General features: G+C 38.3%; 2 protein-coding genes across 2 annotated transcripts in view; one reads left to right on the forward strand and one right to left on the reverse strand.

Annotated features, from left to right (window-relative positions):
* Window positions 1-2,286: 2,286 nt before the first annotated feature.
* Window positions 2,287-9,218, reverse strand: ddx1 (DEAD (Asp-Glu-Ala-Asp) box helicase 1). The gene is made up of 26 exons (XM_031726230.2): window positions 9,110-9,218; window positions 8,939-8,990; window positions 8,777-8,840; window positions 8,662-8,691; window positions 8,438-8,534; window positions 8,240-8,287; window positions 8,045-8,128; window positions 7,846-7,929; window positions 7,653-7,729; window positions 7,475-7,547; window positions 7,284-7,360; window positions 7,083-7,197; window positions 6,798-6,936; window positions 6,513-6,573; window positions 6,262-6,360; window positions 6,039-6,128; window positions 5,730-5,918; window positions 5,480-5,531; window positions 5,156-5,302; window positions 4,912-5,003; window positions 4,732-4,804; window positions 4,538-4,610; window positions 3,574-3,616; window positions 3,394-3,489; window positions 2,982-3,102; window positions 2,287-2,790 (listed from the first exon to the last, which is right to left on the reverse strand). Exons 1-26 carry the CDS (start codon window positions 9,123-9,125, stop codon window positions 2,660-2,662), a joined length of 2,223 nt encoding a protein of 740 aa, XP_031582090.1. The 5' UTR covers window positions 9,126-9,218; the 3' UTR covers window positions 2,287-2,659.
* Window positions 9,219-9,414: 196 nt separating this feature from the next.
* nbas (NBAS subunit of NRZ tethering complex) overlaps window positions 9,415-18,735 on the forward strand; it is a 181,837-nt gene continuing 172,516 nt past the window's right edge. Inside the window, exons 1-6 of the mRNA XM_031726216.2 lie at window positions 9,415-9,512; window positions 9,929-9,980; window positions 12,635-12,671; window positions 14,598-14,675; window positions 15,268-15,315; window positions 16,355-16,398. Of these exons, the coding sequence (XP_031582076.1) occupies window positions 9,420-9,512; window positions 9,929-9,980; window positions 12,635-12,671; window positions 14,598-14,675; window positions 15,268-15,315; window positions 16,355-16,398 (352 nt within the window). The 5' untranslated portion in view covers window positions 9,415-9,419. The remainder of the gene's footprint in view (window positions 9,513-9,928; window positions 9,981-12,634; window positions 12,672-14,597; window positions 14,676-15,267; window positions 15,316-16,354; window positions 16,399-18,735) is intronic.

Below are 18,735 nucleotides of genomic sequence, written 5' to 3' on the forward strand. Positions count from 1 at the left end.
GTTCTTTTTCAGGGTGAAAATGCATAAACCTTGAGGACCTAAGGGGCAGGGAATTATCTGGTTAACATAAATTATGATGTTACACAAGAATAGTGGCTTTTAGCCCAAATGGTTACGCAGCGCTCATCATCACCATTATAAAAAACACCAAACGAGGGAAATGCAACAAAGACTGAGGCATTTACATGCATCCAACCAAACTCTAATATATACTCAAGAAAAACTGCAAATTAAGTCTACTGGAAGTTTGTTTTTCTTGTGTGTGTATCAGAGCTTGTTTGCATGCATTGGGATGCTTCAGTCTTCTCTGGATTTTAAAAGTGTGACTTTCAAGAACTTTACTGTAACTAATTAGTTAGTTGCATGAATAAAAAATGTACAAAAGTCAAATTCATTAAGTGGTACAACCGCTTAATAAATGCAAAGACTGCAGTGACTGCTGTGTCACCTGCTGCTGTTGTAGTTTAGTTTACGCTTGTAAGACTTTTATTTTGAAAGCACATCAATTTGACCTTAGCTCTCTGTCTGGGTTTGCTGAATCAATACAAAGTTTAAAAGTTAAAAGTACACCTAAAATGATTCCCTTTTCTGAGAGGCCCATGTGATGAGGCCTGTTAGAAGAAAGGATGCAGTCATTTGTAAGTAATTGCATTTATAAGGCTTGTAGAACTTGTGAAGGTAGGTGGTTAAGGAAGGTGCTCAAGTGTTACACAATCTGATATTTTCATATATTGTTTCAGCTGATGAAATGATAGCTCAGAACAGGACAACTGTCAACACATGCATACTCACAATCCATGAGATGTAAGCAAATAACCAGAACCACTAGGAGTCTTGATGCTTTAACTGAATTTAGAGATAAGCACAAAGAGCAATACACTACTACTAATCAATACTGCCTGATATACAATAATGGCATGTTGTAGTTTTTTTTAGTAGTTCTATAAAAGAAAGATAATCAAAAGGATCTTCCAAACAGGTGCTGGGTCAAATGGCTGAATAAGAAAATATTACTTTTACAAAGTAAAATTCGCCATCATGTAATTCTTTTCTATTATAAAATCACTAAAAGTGATCAAACCACCACCACAAACTGTTTTTCATACCATTTAAAGCAATTCAAGTGTGACAGCACACTTGGTGCCTTCATTGTCTGTTTGGCTGGGTTTTTTTTTCTTCTCTCAGTTTTTAGGCCTACAGTTCACATCCTTGTTGTGCAGCCTCAATTTCTAATCCACTTTCAAAGACTGAAAATTAGGCAACTAAACTACACCCAGGGGATTCTGCAGGTTCATCTTGGACTAAATACTCAACAAGCGTCCAGCTCTGTCATGGTATGGATGATATTTTTTCTTGGTGTCCAGTTCTGGTATCATGTTGTCACAATGTAGATCATTCTCCTTCGCATTAATATGTAGCTTTGCTATTGCAATACTGTTACACATAAGCTATAGAAAAGTTTATTTGACTATAAAGCGTATAAAATATAAATAAGATATAAAATACTATTTCCTGCAGTCAATGCTTCAAACAGTTCATTTACAAAGGTGCCTTAGGGCCAGTGAAGGTTAATAAAAATAAGGGACTGGGGAAGGGTGGTAAAATTCTGAGTGAAAACTCTGAAAAAGACCATTATTTCATTCAAGGAATGCTTCACTTTTAAAGGCTCAGGTGGAAATAAATAAATATTTGAACTCCTGGGATGAATAACTCAGAAAAAACATTATCGTAAATTTAAAAATTCAATCTTGAAAATTATTTTTCCCCTTTTTCTTTAAATACCAATGCAGACATGTCTTTTAGTACATTCTTCCAGTGGGCTGCAGGTAATGTGGGCAGAAAAAAAGCAATGTGATTAAATGAATGGCTGTGAGGAAATGGCTACTTTCTATTTTCTCTTTCTTCACTCACGACCTCATTAAACCCCTTTCTTATGAGTTATTAGCCTCTGTATCACCTCTCACATTGTATTTAAGCAGAATGGCCTTCATTCTTTTATTATAAGTATGCTTTAGGGTAATGGGCACCTTGTGATTGCCAAATTTAAAATATGACTTCTCAAACCAGAGGTGTTTTTTTTTATAATCACATAGGTACCTTTTTATTTAATCTACTGCATGTTTCTCTTTCCCTCTTCTCTTTCCAAACATCTCCCCACTGCTTCTTAAAAATTTCTTCAAACTGAAATCACTGGAGACAAACAAACTAAATGCACAGAAAAGCTTATAACAAATACAGATTTGTCTTTCTTTGCTGACGATTAAATGTAAGAAACCAAATCCAAGCTGAGAATGCCACTCAAGTTTAATCGAGAAAAGAAAACAAAGTCACTTTCAGTGAAGTTTTACTATATAAATGTCTTAAATGATTCACTCAGCCATATAAACCAAACCAACCAATCAGAATTAAGTATACAGTATATAACGTTTTCAGTTCAAGTGTAACAGGAAATGACGTCGAAATCATTGTGCCAGCCGTCTCAACAGGCCTCGGCACTAAATGCAAAACAAAAAACAGTCCTTTAGCATTCAATGCTGAAATTCTGGAAATCCTGACACCTTTTAGTTTATAACTCATGTAAATTAAAAATCACTTTTGTTATAGTTTCCCGATTGTGTATGATTAGCATGTAGTGCTATTCTGATAGCTGGAGTTAGGTTCAGAAGGCTCTGAATAGCTGGTTGGGCATATAACCCAGGTGAAGAAAGGATGTTTGGGCTTCTCTCTCCAGGCTCGCCAGCTCCTGGACGGTTGGGGCCAGAACATCTACGTGACCCTTGTAGTTACCACCTAGACAAAGATGACATGTTTTCTGGTCAAGCTCAGCACATGAGCAGACATAATAAACACTACAACCTGCCTCATGATGGTTTAATGCTCATAATCCTTCCAAACAACACAATTTTTTTTTTTAAAGTGCATATGCAACTATTCCCATAGTCTTGTGCAGACATGTCATCCTTCCTTTTTGTCACACATACCTCCCAGTGCTCTGCGCTGCCCATAGGTCACCTTTCCATCAAACTCATCCACGGGTACTTTGATGTCTGGCTCACACTGGGTGATGGTGCACTTAAGATGTTCCTCAATTTCTGATAGGAGCTGTGATTGGAGGAAAAGGGAAAAAAGAAATGACACAAGCAGAGTTTAGAGTGCATGATGAGGATGTGTGAGTGAAAGTATGTTGTGTGCAACTTAACTTCCCAACAGATTTTAAAGGTGAATGTATTGGACTATTAACCTGGCACACCCCAAACTTAAGAGTGATTATGAATGCATGTGCTGCTTATACAGTACTTCAAAAGAACTGCTGTATCACACGTGTTTCTATTTCAAACAGTAAATTGCAGCTGCTGTATCAACCAGATTAGGTTTGTCTGCATCTTTGTTCACCTCTTTTTCATTATACCAGATGGTGCATCCTCCATCCTCCTTCAGTCGTGTGTTGTAGCAACCTCTTCCTCGGTTCGGGCAAACATGGTACCACACCTGCACAGGTAGAAAAATGTACTTAAAATCATATACAAAATTCAAACTTATATGGACTAAACAGACACCTGTAGTCCACCTTACCTTCTCTTTCTCCATAGCAACTAAGGAGATAGCCAATCCCATTCTGCAAGTCGAAAAGAAATTACACAATGTTAATGCTATGTAGAGATCACATTATAATTTATTGTTTGTCATCACTCAGGCACGCCATGTGAAAGTTTGAGGTGGCAATGATGATCATTTAAGATGGAGGCAGGTGATCTGCTCTTGTGACCTTTAAAAGGAGCAGGTGGAAGAGAAGAAGACGACAAAAGGAAGAAGGAAGAAAGAAAGGAAGTAAACGACTTTGCCTTTGTCATCTACTTCCAGATTGACTTTGGCTGATTACTCCTACTTATTTAGGAACTGCGTTCCATTTCGTTAATGCTTTCACCTTCATATGGGCAGCAGACTAGTGTGATACTATCCTACATTTATCGTTGTTTAAACAAAAACTCTTTTTGTTTTGAAAGTGGCGACTTGCTAGAATGATGATTTCTAACCTTGTTTTTTTTCCTTATTTAAGCTATTGTAGTACATACAGGGATGAATGCCCTTCCATGGAGGTTTCTTTCTGTTAAAAAGGAGTTTTTCCTTCCCACTGTCGCCAAGTGCTTGGTCACAGGCGATCATCCATTTCTTGGGGTTCGTTTCTTTCTTTATAATATTGTAGGATTTTACCTTAGAATTTAAAGCTACTTGAGGTGACTGTTGTTGTGATTTGGCGTTATATAAATGGTGAACTGGTGCTATGCCAATAAAACTGGACTGAGTTGAATTACATGCATGTTTGTTTTGCCCTTTATAATCTAGACTGTAATTGGCCTGAATTATGGAAGATTTTTACTGGTGGAACTGCAGTTTGAATTTCCTGATTAACAGCAAGTAAATAATAAATACATGCATACATATATTTTACCAATACAACATGCTCTTTCACACAAACTTATGAATATTAAAATGAATAAATAAGTTAGGGGATAAAAAAAATAAAATCAGTAGGTACCTTTCAGCTCTTCCCACTCTGCCGATACGATGGACATAGTTCTGCTTCTCATCTGGCAGAGTCACGTTAATCACTGGAGGAAGAAACCATTAACATAAATATTAAAAAAAATATAGCAACTCTTCTGTAATGTTCACTGAATATATAATTTTTATTTGTAAAGTAATATAATTTTCTAGCAAGCTTCCATATACCATAAGGAACTCCGTGGATGTCAATTCCTCTGGCAGCTACATCAGTGCAGATCAACAGCCTCACTTCTTTTTTCTGAGAACACAAACAACAATCCTCAAAAACACAGACTGGTTGCATTTTGTTAAACAGCATAAGCAGGTTATGATTTCTGCTTTGTTTTGCTTTTTTTGTTATTTTACCTTGAAGCGCTCCAGGTTATTTTTCCGCTCATTAGGCTTACGATCGCCATGGAGGCAAACACAGGAAAGCTGGTGACCTTTGCTGTTTGGACCTGAAGAAGACACACATGAACACAGCCATTTGTAACTGGGGAACCCCCCCCCGAAGTATTCATATTTAGCTGTGTCTTTTTTCACTTTCTAAACTTCTGTAGTGGCTCAAACAAACAAAAAAAAAAATCTAAATTGTTCCAACACAGCCTACCTCCTCCTTGCTGAATGAAGTACTGCTCCATGTTGTCACAGTCAATTTTGGTACGACAGAAGATTATAGCCTGGTCCATTTTGTGTTCTTTAATGGCTCTCACTGCGTACTCGCCCTTCAGGATCTTGATGGCCTCTGACCACATTTCTGACTCACAAAAAGACACACACACCTTTACTGAAGTTCATATAAAGGTAAGTGTCATCTGTGTTGTTTATGTGATGTGTATACTGACTGGAGTGAATGGACAATAATGGTATTTTACACTTTCTATTAGGGTGATGAAGATGAACGGTCTGAACTGTGCTGCCCAACTGCACCTACCTGCAGTATTGGCTCCTGGTCTGGTGTTATCATTTGAATGAACTTCATCAGTCTACCCAGAGAAACAGAGGAAACAGCTAAATCACCACAACTCTAAACTAAGACAAAGACATGATAACAACATACATAGTGTAGAATAAAAAGGTGATTATTCCTCCACCCAAGTCTGAAACATAGCCAAATTGCTTAACTTGATGTTTTAGTACTTTTCTGTTTATTCAGTTTCCTTCCCCGAGCACGAGGAACTCACCCGGATGTGGTTCTTGCCGAGGCGCTCCCACAGATGGTCGCTCTTAGGATTGACGGGCACCACTACGTGGTGAACAGTCTCCGGAACAGAGTCCTCCCCCTTCAGATCCACCCAGGTGGGAAAGTGCATGATGCGCTCGGATAACTTCTTCACATCGAATGAATGTAGTGTCGCTGAGCATACAATGACCTGGAAAATAAAGAGATCGTCACCTAAACTACTAATGCCAGCAAACATCCTTCTACAACAACAACATCTATCACAGTACACAGGTTTAATTTCACACATGTAATTTATGCTCAGCATTACCTGCAGTCTCTTGCCATCAGAGGTGACCTGAGGGATTTGATTATGGATCCTGTTGATGAAGTCCGTATAACCTGCTGACAGGAGGCCATCCTGAGATGCAGAAAGGACACAAAATGGTTAAGGGATTTTATGCTATATTATATATATCAACCATTAAAAAAAACCAAAAAAAAAAAACCCAAAACATATGTGTAATCTATAAAAAAAAAAAAAATTCACATACACACTCATCCAGCACCAGAAAGCGGACTTGGGACAAACTCAGTTTCCCAGTGGAAATGAGGTCGTCCAATCTACCAGGTGTTCCCACCACAATGTCAACCTAATTATAAGATGACACCAGGAAAAAAAACAGGAAAAATGACATGCAATTAAAAAACATATTTCAACAATTTGATTTACAGTAATTAAAACTAATTCAATGTTTTTTGTTTTTTGGGGGTGGGGGTAGGAGTAACTGTATGTGTCACATACCCCCTGTTCCAGAGCAGCCAGCTGGTCTTTGGCAGCCACACCACCAATCACCAGCAGCTCCCTGCAATGACAGACTGACAAATTACCAAAATAGCATGGCTCCATCTGGTGGTGTAAAAACAGGAATAAAAAAATAGACTGGGAAACGCAGGCAAATTATGTTTTTAAAGGAATGACAGAATAATCTGGATTGTTACTACAAATTCATTTTTATTTCTTTTTTTAAGTCGAGGTTTTGTTCAGTTTGTGTCATTCAGTGTCGATAACACCTCCATGGTGTCATACCTGAGTTTGGGATTGTCCACGTATTTCTTAAACTGTGTGACATTGTTGAGGGTTTGTTCAGCCAGTTCTTTAGACGGCTCAATGATCAGAGCTTTGGGTGCATTTGAGGATGTTTTCACCTGACTCACTTTGGCACTGCCTGCACAATCACAGAAGAAATATTGTACTTAACATACTCAAATTTGAAAATGTACCTTGTTTTAACACCAGTGAGTGAAAGAAGGCATGTACCATAAAAGGAACAATCTTGTCTTAAGTGCCTGAAATGAGGTTGAACACACACACCTGTCTGAGAGGATTTGACAGCATGACCCTCTGGTGCCTGGTCCAGGGCAACAAATCCACTCTTAGGGGGATGTTTAAAATCTTCTCCTCCAAAGTTAAACTTTAGCTCTGCATTCTGTAAAACAGAAAAGATGATTGTGTCAGTCAGGCATCAGTTTTTTTTGTTCTCTGCCATCACTGTGTTGTCTTATCCGTCGATACCTTGAGCACACAGGAAGCAAAGAAACCTTGATTCTTCAGATTTTGAGGGATTTCAAAAGCCACACCCAGGTCGTTACCTGGTGAAAGAAAACCAACATAAACCAATTTGAGTTATTTCTCTATTTCTAACAACTCCGAATAGGTTTATATTCAGATATTTATTTTTCATAATAGAAAATCTGGGACCATACCATTTTTAGAGAATGAAATTTGGCTCTTTTCTAGATCCACGTAGCATCCAATAGTGTCATGCATGGTAAACTCCTTAAAAAAAAAAAAAAAAAAAATAGCAAAGAGAACCCATTTAAAAAAATCATCCCCAAATTACTTTAAAAAATGTAAATAATATGATCCTTCATTATCTGTTACCTCCCCATAGCTGTCAAACTGCTTGTTGTTGGATTTCTTTCCAGTCCCACCAAAACCAAACCCATACTTATCAGTTCCTAGAAAGAAAAACAAAGAGTCTGGTGTTAAATTACAGTAGTGCTCTGGTGAAAAAAATTGTTTAAAGTGGAGCATTTTCTGCTGCATTAATATTGTAGACGGTAGAAAAGAATACCCAGGTCCAGAGCCGCCTGACTGGTAGACCAACCCACCCGGCACAGGCCCTGGTCATGGCAGGTCACCTCATAGTAGTACTTCCCTAACAAAACAAACATATAAGGACAGATAATAATTTACACTTTTATGATTCTTGATCCATCATACAATTATTTGATTCTCTGATCACTCCGTAAGCACTTGTGTACATCACACACCTTTGGTGACACCTTTAGTGGAGCGACAGCCATGCCACTCTTTGAACTCCCTGCTCTGGCAGCACAGGCCATCTGACCCAATTGCTAAGAAGAAAAACATTAAAAGGCAATGAGCAGATGTTGTTTAAAAAAACAAAACAAAAAGCTGGAAAATGACATTTACATAAACATTGCATGTTTTTGATCTGTTCTTACCGAAGGCTGTACTGCGATCATAAGGATTCATCTGCCAGCTGTTGAAAACTGAGACAAAACAAAAGAAGAGCAGGTCAAATGCCTGCAGAACACTCTATATTGTCTACCAACATTAAAAGTCTTAATTTATATGCACACATTTAAGATGGCATATGAATCATGAAGCCTGAAACCAGATAACTTATTAAATATTCTCACTGGCTCCTCCAGTTTTGATAGAGGCTCTGCCCTTTTTGCCCTCCTGCTGATCCTTCAAGGTCTCGTACACAATCTGGATCACAGGGATACTGAAGGCCTGAGGAGGACAAGGGGAAACTGTCATGACTCAGTAAGTGTGAAAATAAATGTATACAGTGTAGCCATAAAAAGAAAAAGAAAAAGAAGGCATTTCTCCCAAGTTTGTGTTGCTGTTAAGTACTTACTCCTGTTTTGCCACTGCCAGTTTCCGCAGCCTAAAAAGACAGAAAAGTCAGATGTCAGCCTTGCAGCAGAGTGCAAATATCTGTGAGCCAAATGTCTCCAGAGAGCCAAGCTTACCATGAGCACATCTCCTCCACCAAGGATGAGGGGGATGGACTCCGCCTGGATGTCAGTAGGCAACCTGAAAACCGATGATACATTTAGTCAGTTTGATATCAAATATTAAAATGTAAGCATACAACAGCATGCATGATTTTGCAAATTTGTAGCTGAACTCACAGCCAGTCCATCTCTTCCACAGCCTGCGCGATTTCAGGCATTACCCCCATTTCTGTCACATAAAAACACATTAAATGATTGAGTAGGCTTACGTAGCTTTAAAACGGCAGTTGATGTGTAAGCAATTTAAAACTGTAACGTCAAAATTAAGTAGGAATGTAAAAATCTCACCACCAAACGCTGCCATTGCTGCTGCTAGTACAAGTGCAACGCAACCGGATGTGCCAGTTAGCAAAGGCTCCCCCTCAACAGCCAAGTAAAATTAGTTCCGGATAGTGAACAAGTTCGTAAAAATAAAGCGGGGATTTGAGAAAAAAGGTCGCTTGTGGACTAGAGATACAAAACCTAATATTAACATTTATAATAAGCCAAATAAAATCACAGAACCGCTTTTATAGACGGTTAGCAACAGTTCAGTTACAAACGCGTTTCTTTATAGTTTGTCCCTGCTTGTCGCCGTAGATTTCTGACAGCTGTAAACATGGCCGAAGAAAGCTTAATTGAGGGCGAAGAAGAAAACATTTTATACGATTTACTGGTTATTACTGAATGGCCATCAGAGACAGACACTCAGGTTGGTAGCTTTCACTTTTGGGGGTTTTTATTCACGGCGTAGGTCTTGTGGTGAGCAGCTATCTGTAGAAATGACCAGCGAAAGACAACCGCCTTGAGTTTCATGGGGTCAGCCGCGCAGAGCCACGTAGCACAAATACAGGATAAGTTGCAGTTGGTTGTCTTGATAAACAAAGTTTCACCTTCCCGTCACACATCATACATCACACAGCAGAGCAGCGAGTGCTCATTTAGCCCTAGTGTCCTGCATAAGTTTAATTTACCTGCAGCTTTTATAATGATCTAAAATCAAAAATCTGCTCTGTCAGAGAAACGACCATATTATCACTAGGTTTCATTAAAACTCCAGAATGAAATTGGAAAATCAATATCAAAAAATGGTAATCGCAGCTCATCTGTTACTATTTTACATTGCAGTTGCGAGGCAACAAGGAGTACAGCACCTCTCTAATTGCAAAAGCTGTGACAGGTAAGTTCTGATTTTAGTTGCCATGGTGTGATAATATGCATGCATATATTGCATATATACAGCACTTGCCCGAAGCAGCATTCTCACATTGATTGTGGCTATTCTAAAATGATTAACAAACTTGCCAACAGTCCACCACGCCAATCTTTATATGTATCTTGTTTGATATTCTGTCATTTATGACTCCAGAATACAGTATGGAGTTCATAGAGGCTGGAAGGCATGCAATCTTCTTACTGGGATATTAAAATCCATCCAGCATACAGTACTGTGCAAAAGTCTTGAGTCATGAGTTCATCTTGAGTTCATCTATTTTCATATTTCATTAGGAAAATGGAAAACAAGTGCTGTGATTTATTGAAACTGAAAATTAAACAGAATCTGTGAACAGTCTACTTTCCTCATTCAAAAAATGATCATATCATATCATGACATGATGCCAGACTGTTTTATAGATGACAGGTTTTCTTCATATTCTAAAGTAAATGCTTCCAGAAACATTGATCCTGTTTGGCTTAATCTCTGAGACTGAGACTACAGGGAGTGCAGAATTATTAGGCAAGTTGTATTTTTGAGGAATAATTTTATTATTGAACAACAACAACCATGTTCTCAATGAACCCAAAAAACTCATTAATATCAAAGCTGAATGTTTTTGGAAGTAGTTTTTAGTTTTAGCTATTTTAGGGGGATATCTGTGTGTGCAGGTGACTATTACTGTGCATAATTATTAGGCAACTTAACAAAAAACAAATATATACCCATTTGAATTATTTATTTTTACCAGTGAAACCAATATAACATCTCCACATTCACAAATATACATTTCTGACATTCAAAAACAAAACAAAAACAAATCAGCGACCAATATAGCCACCTTTCTTTGCAAGGACACTCAAAAGCCTGCCATCCATGGATTCTGTCAGTGTTTTGATCTGTTCACCATCAACATTAGCGTGCAGCAGCAACCACAGCCTCCCAGACACTGTTCAGAGAGGTGTACTGTTTTCCCTCCTTGTAAATCTCACATTTGATGATGGACCACAGGTTCTCAATGGGGTTCAGATCAGGTGAACAAGGAGGCCATGTCATTAGTTTTTCTTCTTTTATTTTATACCCTTTCTTGCCAGCCACGCTGTGGAGTACTTGGACGCTGCGTGTGATGGAGCATTGTCCTGCATGAAAATCATGTTTTTCTTGAAGGATGCAGACTTCTTCCTGTACCACTGCTTGAAGAAGGTGTCTTCCAGAAACTGGCAGTAGGACTGGGAGTTGAGCTTGACTCCATCCTCAACCCGAAAAGGCCCCACAAGCTCATCTTTGATGATACCAGCCCAAACCAGTACTCCACCTCCACCTTGCTGGCGTCTGAGTCAGACTGGAGCTCTCTGCCCTTTACCAATCCAGCCACGGGCCCATCCATCTGGCCCATCAGGACTCACTCTCATTTCATCAGTCCATAAAACCTTAGAAAAATCAGTCTTGAGATATTTCTTGGCCCAGTCTTGACGTTTCAGCTTGTGTGTCTTGTTCAGTGGTGGTCGTCTTTCAGCCTTTCTTACCTTGGCCATGTCTCTGAGTATTGCACACCTTGTGCTTTTGGGCACTCCAGTGATGTTGCAGCTCTGAAATATGGCCAAACTGGTGGCAAGTGGCATCTTGGCAGCTGCACGCTTGACTTTTCTCAGTTCATGGGCAGTTATTTTGCGCCTTGGTTTTCCCACACGCTTCTTGCGACCCTGTTGACTATTTTGAATGAAACGCTTGATTGTTTGATGATCACGCTTCAGAAGCTTTGCAATTTTAAGACTGCTGCATCCCTCTGCAAGATATCTCACTATTTTTGACTTTTCTGAGCCTGTCAAGTCCTTCTTTTGACCCATTTTGCCAAAGGAAAGGAAGTTGCCTAATAATTATGCACACCTGATATAGGGTGTTGATGTCATTAGACCACACCCCTTCTCATTACAGAGATGCACATCACCTAATATGCTTAATTGGTAGTAGGCTTTCGAGCCTATACAGCTTGGAGTAAGACAACATGCATGAAGAGGATGATGTGGACAAAATACTCATTTGCCTAATAATTCTGCACTCCCTGTAGTGTTGTCCAGATCTCAGCTGTTACCTTAAGCTGTGCAACTGAGCAATTGTGTGTGGAGTTCTCTGTTCTCGCCAATGTTTACATCAGTTTTTCCCAGGATTTTCAGGATTCCTCCCACAACACCAGAAAAACAATCTCTAGGCTAATCTGAATCTCCAAATTGTTCCAAATAGTCAATAAAAATCAAATAAACAAGCCAGTCACATTTCTGCAATTGTAGTCATTGTTGAATAACAGAATGCTATAAAAAAGAATAAAATGCTAGCCTACAACACTATTCTTAAGAAAACCCTATTTAATAAACATCAAAATTTTACTGGTAAGGCATCATAATGTTTAACATCATTCTCTTTGAGCCATGTCCCTTTACCGTTGACCCCTTATAAAAGAAGAAAACTACTTGCTTCAGTTTGGCTGTGAATGAAATAAAGCTGAGTCTGTGCTTTAAACAAAAAGCAAGTAAAATGAGTAACAATGAAACAAAGAGAAAAAACTAAACTTTACGTAATCAGACATTTATTAATTACTACCTGTCATACATTTCTTACAGGCCCGTTCCGCTTGATCCTTCACTATTTGTGGTACAGGTAAGTCATTATTATTTAAAAAGGATTGCTGTCTGCTCCAGGCATGACTTGCTGTTATTTCACCAGTGTAAACAACAAATATGCTGCATAAAGCTGTGACTCCTAGTGCTTAATATTAATCCGATTTTTACAGATACGCATTACATATTTGATAACAATCTCAAATCTTATGGATGAAGTAATGTGATCGTTTTTCTTTGGCTTTGACTATGAAAATCTTGTGTCGGGAAGACTTTTAGTAATGTGATGTTCATAGTGACAAGAACTTTATTCAGAATTTTTTTTTCTGTCTTGGTAAAAATATTTGAGTATTAAATGCGCTAAAAATTAACACACTTCATTGCTGCTTTTTAAGTGACGCGATAAGCAGCAGCACTAACAGCACTACTGAACTGTAAAAGGAATAGTGTCAACTCTTTTACTTTGAGACATTGTAGATCAACAGATGTAACTTTGCAATGCAGATTAAAAAAATGACATAATTTTAGTTTTACTATAGGTGAAAAATAAATTATATTATTAATTATTTTGCTTTTTTTTAAATAGTTAATAATAGCATCGTAAAGCTAAATGACGATACAGCCGTTAACATTACATTGACATAAAGTCAAAAAATTTCGAACAGAAAGTTCTTGGTATTTCAAATAAGACCCCTTTCGTGTCTGCTATGTCTTAAAAAATATTTATCAGAATTTGTTACAATGTACATCATGTTTCAAATGAGATGTTCAAAATGTGGATGTTTGCATACTGTTTGTCTCAGTATGTCCCTCTGAAAAAATGTTGCCCATGCATATATGCTATACCGTCTACCATCTTAAATGTTTAATTATAAAGGGCAATAAAAATGCATTTTTTTTGCTTTTAGGTGTGTATCTTGAATATATATTTATAGTGCTATAGTACATTATATTGCTAACTAAGATGACAGCTTACTGCAACGCATAACACAAGTCAATCATGGGCTTAGGTCAGGGGTGTCAAACATAAGGCCTGGGGTCCAGAATCAGTCTGGGAAAAACTCAAATTTGGCCCACAACTTGGCCAACTAATTTACCCGCTGTTGTGAAGAGAGAGCAGCCAAAAGTAGCTTCATATTGACACACGTTTTGTAGGTAAATGTTACAGCACTCTGAAAATATTCTTCTCACACTCTCCCGATATATCGCGCTAACACACGCAACAATTTTTCCTGCGGTAGATTCTGTAATTCTCTAGCACCAAGGCCTGCTTATCCTCTCAGCGGGTGGTTCACTGGCAACATCAATAACCTTATTAAATATTTAAGAACTCCTCCAGCCATGTTTATGTCCCAGTTCCCCTTCTCTTTCTGTGGATGAGAACGTATTAGCAATTGTGTTTGATAGAATCAGGCTGTTGTCCACATGCTGTGCCATTTGCATTTGTTGAAAGGGGGAACGTGTTCAGCCGAAAACACTTTTACACATATTTATACTGGTGTTTAAAAATTGTAGAAAACATATGTGCTGTGGCTAATGTTGCTAACTACTGTATTCAAAAACGAGGCTGTACAGACAGGAAAAAAAAATCTATGTAAATTACGAATGAACCCCCCCCCAATACTTTCCTAATTTTCTCTCCAGTCATTGTACCCGTTTGATTTAATAGGAATGTTTTTGCATTTGTTAATTCACTTAACGCTGACCTTTGAGTCATTCAAGCATAGAAAAGGCTCCTAACTAAAGGGATGAGTGACTTGGATTTGAGTTGAATTGATTTTAATAAAATAACATAATTTAGTTACATCCAACAACCTATATAAAAACTATATAAACTCACTTGTAATATAATTTTTATGCACTAGACCTTTTAGGTACAGTACTCTGTTAATGTACCTACTGAATAATGGTTAACCTGTTATAATTTGTTTTCTTCTTCTCGTTTATTCGACCTTGTGTTTCTCAGCCCCTCCAGCTCGTCCCTGCCTCTCGGTCTTGTCCGCCTGGCAAACAAGCAGATCAACTGGCAGCTGGTGCTTGCAAGGTGCAACAAAAACACACACGCTCACTTACAGACATGCTCTGTCTCTGTAATCAATACCTGAATGTGAGCTACTTTGTTGCTGACACACACTAAGTCTTTCTCCCTCTCCCCTTGCCTATCCCCTCAGCCAATCATTTAATTGCACTCATTACAACAGACAAACCAAGTAGAAAGGCAGTTTTTAATTGACTATCGATTCCACCATCCGAGACAGTGAGAAGCGTGGTCAAACGATGCTGCAGATGTCCATTAGTTTGATGTGGCTGATTTCTGTCTGCCCCTATATCATTTCTCTCTCATTTCATTTCCTCTGAAACTCTTTTTGCTACGCTTAATGCTCCCGATTATTACTGTTCCTCCTCTCTTTCAGCAGTCCAACCTGGACATTTATTCCCGTCTTTATCATTTCAAACCCCACACAATCCCACACATAATCTTTTCACTCTTGAGGGTCTTCATTTAATTTTGATTTATATTATAGGCAATAACATCTATTTATGTCTTTCTTTCTTTGCTCTTCTGCTTTTCTTCTGTTCTATTTGATTTTTTTTTTCCAGCGATTCCTGACCCATTCTCTTGTTTTACTCCACAGCAATGGCAAACTGTTGGCAGTGGTTCAAGATCAGTGTGTGGAAATTAGGTAATTACTGAACTCTGTCTCTCTCTTTGAGGCTGTGTGCGTGTGTTTGTGTGTGTGTGAGTGATAGTCTTAATTAAGGGGGTGATTTATCACATCTCCCTTTAACAAAGAAGTCCAATGTCAGCTTGCATTTAAAAGATGAAAACTGTGTTTCGAGCATCAGTACAGTCAGTAAGAGCGTAATCCATCACAGGAAAATATTTGAATCAGTTTAGCGTACTTTTGTATCACCCGTTTTGAAAAATTTCAAGCTAACAGTGAAAACACCAATGCATCCCTTTTCATTTGTGGGTGTATAAAGAAAGGGATCAAAACATACACACGCATGAATATCTGTGTGTTCTTTTTTAGTGCTTGTAATTATTTCCTGACATAAATCCAATTTCCCTGTGCGCAGAAAAAATGCACTCAGTCAGCAGTGTGCTTCACTGACATAATGTAGTGCTTTAAAATGAGCAAAATTTCAAAATGAAAATCTATAGCCGTGAACTAGATATATTAGGATGTCTTGCTCTCTGGAGACTAATGGTACACTCATTGTAAAGTGTTTGCTCCACGTGAACCTTTGTGTAATTGGAAGGCGGTTTCATACATGGAGCAATATGAAAAAGCTGAATATTTCTGTTTCTCAGTATGCTCAAATTTAAATGTAGTTGACCTTTTATGATCAAGAGCAGTCAGGTCTCTTCACTTTTGCCTCTGCTTGATAGCGTGGGGTACTCTTTTGTCCTTTTTTCACACTATTGTTGTTTAATCACAACGTTTTATAGCTGCGCTTCATGGCATTAATTGAGTTGTGTGAGTGGGTGTTAAGTCAGCTCAAGGCCTTATCCCCTGAGCTCCTTTAAGAGTCTGTCGAAACACTGCCTAGCCCCACTTGTCTGCTTGATCTATTGAGCTACTTTAGTTGGCAGGCCGTCAGTGGCTGTTATAACCCAACTTATACCAGTTCGTATGAGGAAGAAGTGTATCAATGTCTCACTGTGCAATGCCACCTCTCCTTACTTTTTTTTTCTGTGTGTGCACGTTTCCTCCTCAGGTCTGTGAGAGATGACTTTGGCTCACTCATTGGGAAGTGCCAGGGTAAGACCTTGTCCCTGTGTATTATCAGTCACATTCTTGTTCCTGTTAAATGACGACTAAACCGCCATAACTCACTTCACTAAGCACTCCGTTTGTTTTATAAATGTGGGGGTTACTGCTGTGGAGTACAGTGTGCGTGCCCTTGTACTCCTGCATGTGATATGTCAGATGCTGTAAGTTTATTTAAGAAATATCTGGTTTGTGTGTGTGTGTTCATATACCATGTAATGAATTACTCTAATTACACGTATATGAATAAAAAAGATTACAATTTCACTGTGTTAATGCCTTAAAGTCTAGAACCTAAAAATCCAGCCTTTAGTTGCTTTATTGTTGTTTAATTTTGTATTTATTGTTCTGTTAGTCTGAGCGCAGGTGACTAACTCTGAAATAGAGAACATTTTTAAGGTCTCTGGTGGATAAACTATGCACCATCAGCACTCTCCTATCTCTTCTTTTCTTTAATTTTTTATCTCTTGGTCATAATAAATGCCAGAAGGAAAGAGCTGGTGAACATCTGCTTTAGTTCTTCTGTGGTTTATGAGCCCTTTTGGTGCTAGTTTTTAATAATGTAGGTTTATTTTGTGTTTTCAGCCTAATAATGGTGTCCTTAATTTGCATCAACATCCCTTTGGACCTCATGTTGAGAGTTGAACAGCTATGAAATACAAGTTTAATAAGGGAACGCATTTGCCTGAATCTGAGCAAAGCATAAAAAATCTTGAATCAACTCCAGACTTTTTATTTGCTTAATATTTCATAGCATAACAAGGGAACAGGCCTCACCTGGACATGAAACTGCTGGCTGTAATTCAGTTAATGCGATACTTTTGTAATCCTCCTTCAGTTAAAACTGAAAATCTGCACTTTGTTTGAGTTAAAATACACTGTAGTGTTGTGCAAAGGCAAAATTGCAAAAATTGTTATTGCACAAATTCTCAGGATTCTGATTGTGTATTAGAAATGGTATGCATATCACAAGCCTTGCAGCTGACCGACAACCTGTCCAGTCTGCTGCTCCATGATAGCTGGGATATCAGGCTCCCAATGACCCTGAACATACTGTTGGTTTCATATTAAGTTACTGGACATATTAAATATCCTAGCTATACTGTTTTAGGATTAGGAATCCACCAAATAGCTACTGTGACATCTACCTCTGATGTCAGTATGCCTCTGACAGCAGGCATTGCACTAGTAGAATACAACCAGTGTGGCTAAATAATTGTAGATTTACAGTGTAAATATAGCTGTTTTTAATATTATTTAGAACCGTAGCATGTGTATACAAAACCTCATAAAATCAAATTTATGTTAAAAGCAATAACTGTGAATGCTGTGAGTATTAAAGCTGATTTACATCCCCTGAATAATTAGACGAAATTATGTATTTGGATCAGCAGTCCTTAATTTGGAGACTCGTTTCTACAAATGATCCCACACAATCCTTCAGGGCAGAGTGTCAGATTTTATAGATGCATAGATTAGAGTACCGTGATGACGTTGAACTGTGTCGATTCATTGGCGTCTGTGGATCACTGCAGAGTAAACCGCTGTTATGAATCTGCTGTGAATTGAGAGCAGGGAAACAAAGGAATCGGAGCTGCTTCGTCTGTCATCTTTCCATCTGCAGCTATCAAAAGTCCACTCTGTGACTGAGGCTGACTTAAGCTGCAGTTCTAAATTCACTGTATGTAAATTGAACATTATGTTATGCACAATATTTGTTGTGCTTCTTAACGTCTGCTCTGAGTTTGGAGTGTGTGTGAGAGACACACGTGAACAGCACCGGAGATAATCACCTCGGTGTCTACATGATCACTCATTAAACGCAGCCTTGTTGTGACAGATAAAAACAGTTAGTCTTAATTAGATGATGAAATTGTGTGCTGTGGTAATTTCATTGCCGTTTCTGAACATAGGTAAGCCCCAACTTTCTGTGAGCTCAGACGTTTAAAACATATAATGCTGAAGTGTCTTGAAATGCAGCTAGACAGATTTAGATGTTTTATATTTATGGTTTGTTTATTTTTGGTTGTTGTTGTTTATTTAAGCCTACAGTGGTTATGGTGTTATGTAACAAATCCAGATATGATCCACCCCCAGCACTAATGGAGCACTTGGTTCATAATTACCTTACTCAACACCGATTCCTACATAAGTGTAATAATTTTGATCTGATAAGCTACTGAATAATACTACATTTTAAGGCGCTATATCTAAGTATTTTACTCTGAAAGTTCAGCCATCCCTCCCCCGGACTCATGATCTACTTCTCCTATCTTGGACAGGCCACTATATAGTCTGCCTGTGAAGAGAGTGCACTTTAAGACTGTG

Source organism: Oreochromis aureus, linkage group 15, assembly GCF_013358895.1.
Source record: "Oreochromis aureus strain Israel breed Guangdong linkage group 15, ZZ_aureus, whole genome shotgun sequence".
Taxonomy (NCBI): domain Eukaryota; kingdom Metazoa; phylum Chordata; class Actinopteri; order Cichliformes; family Cichlidae; genus Oreochromis; species Oreochromis aureus.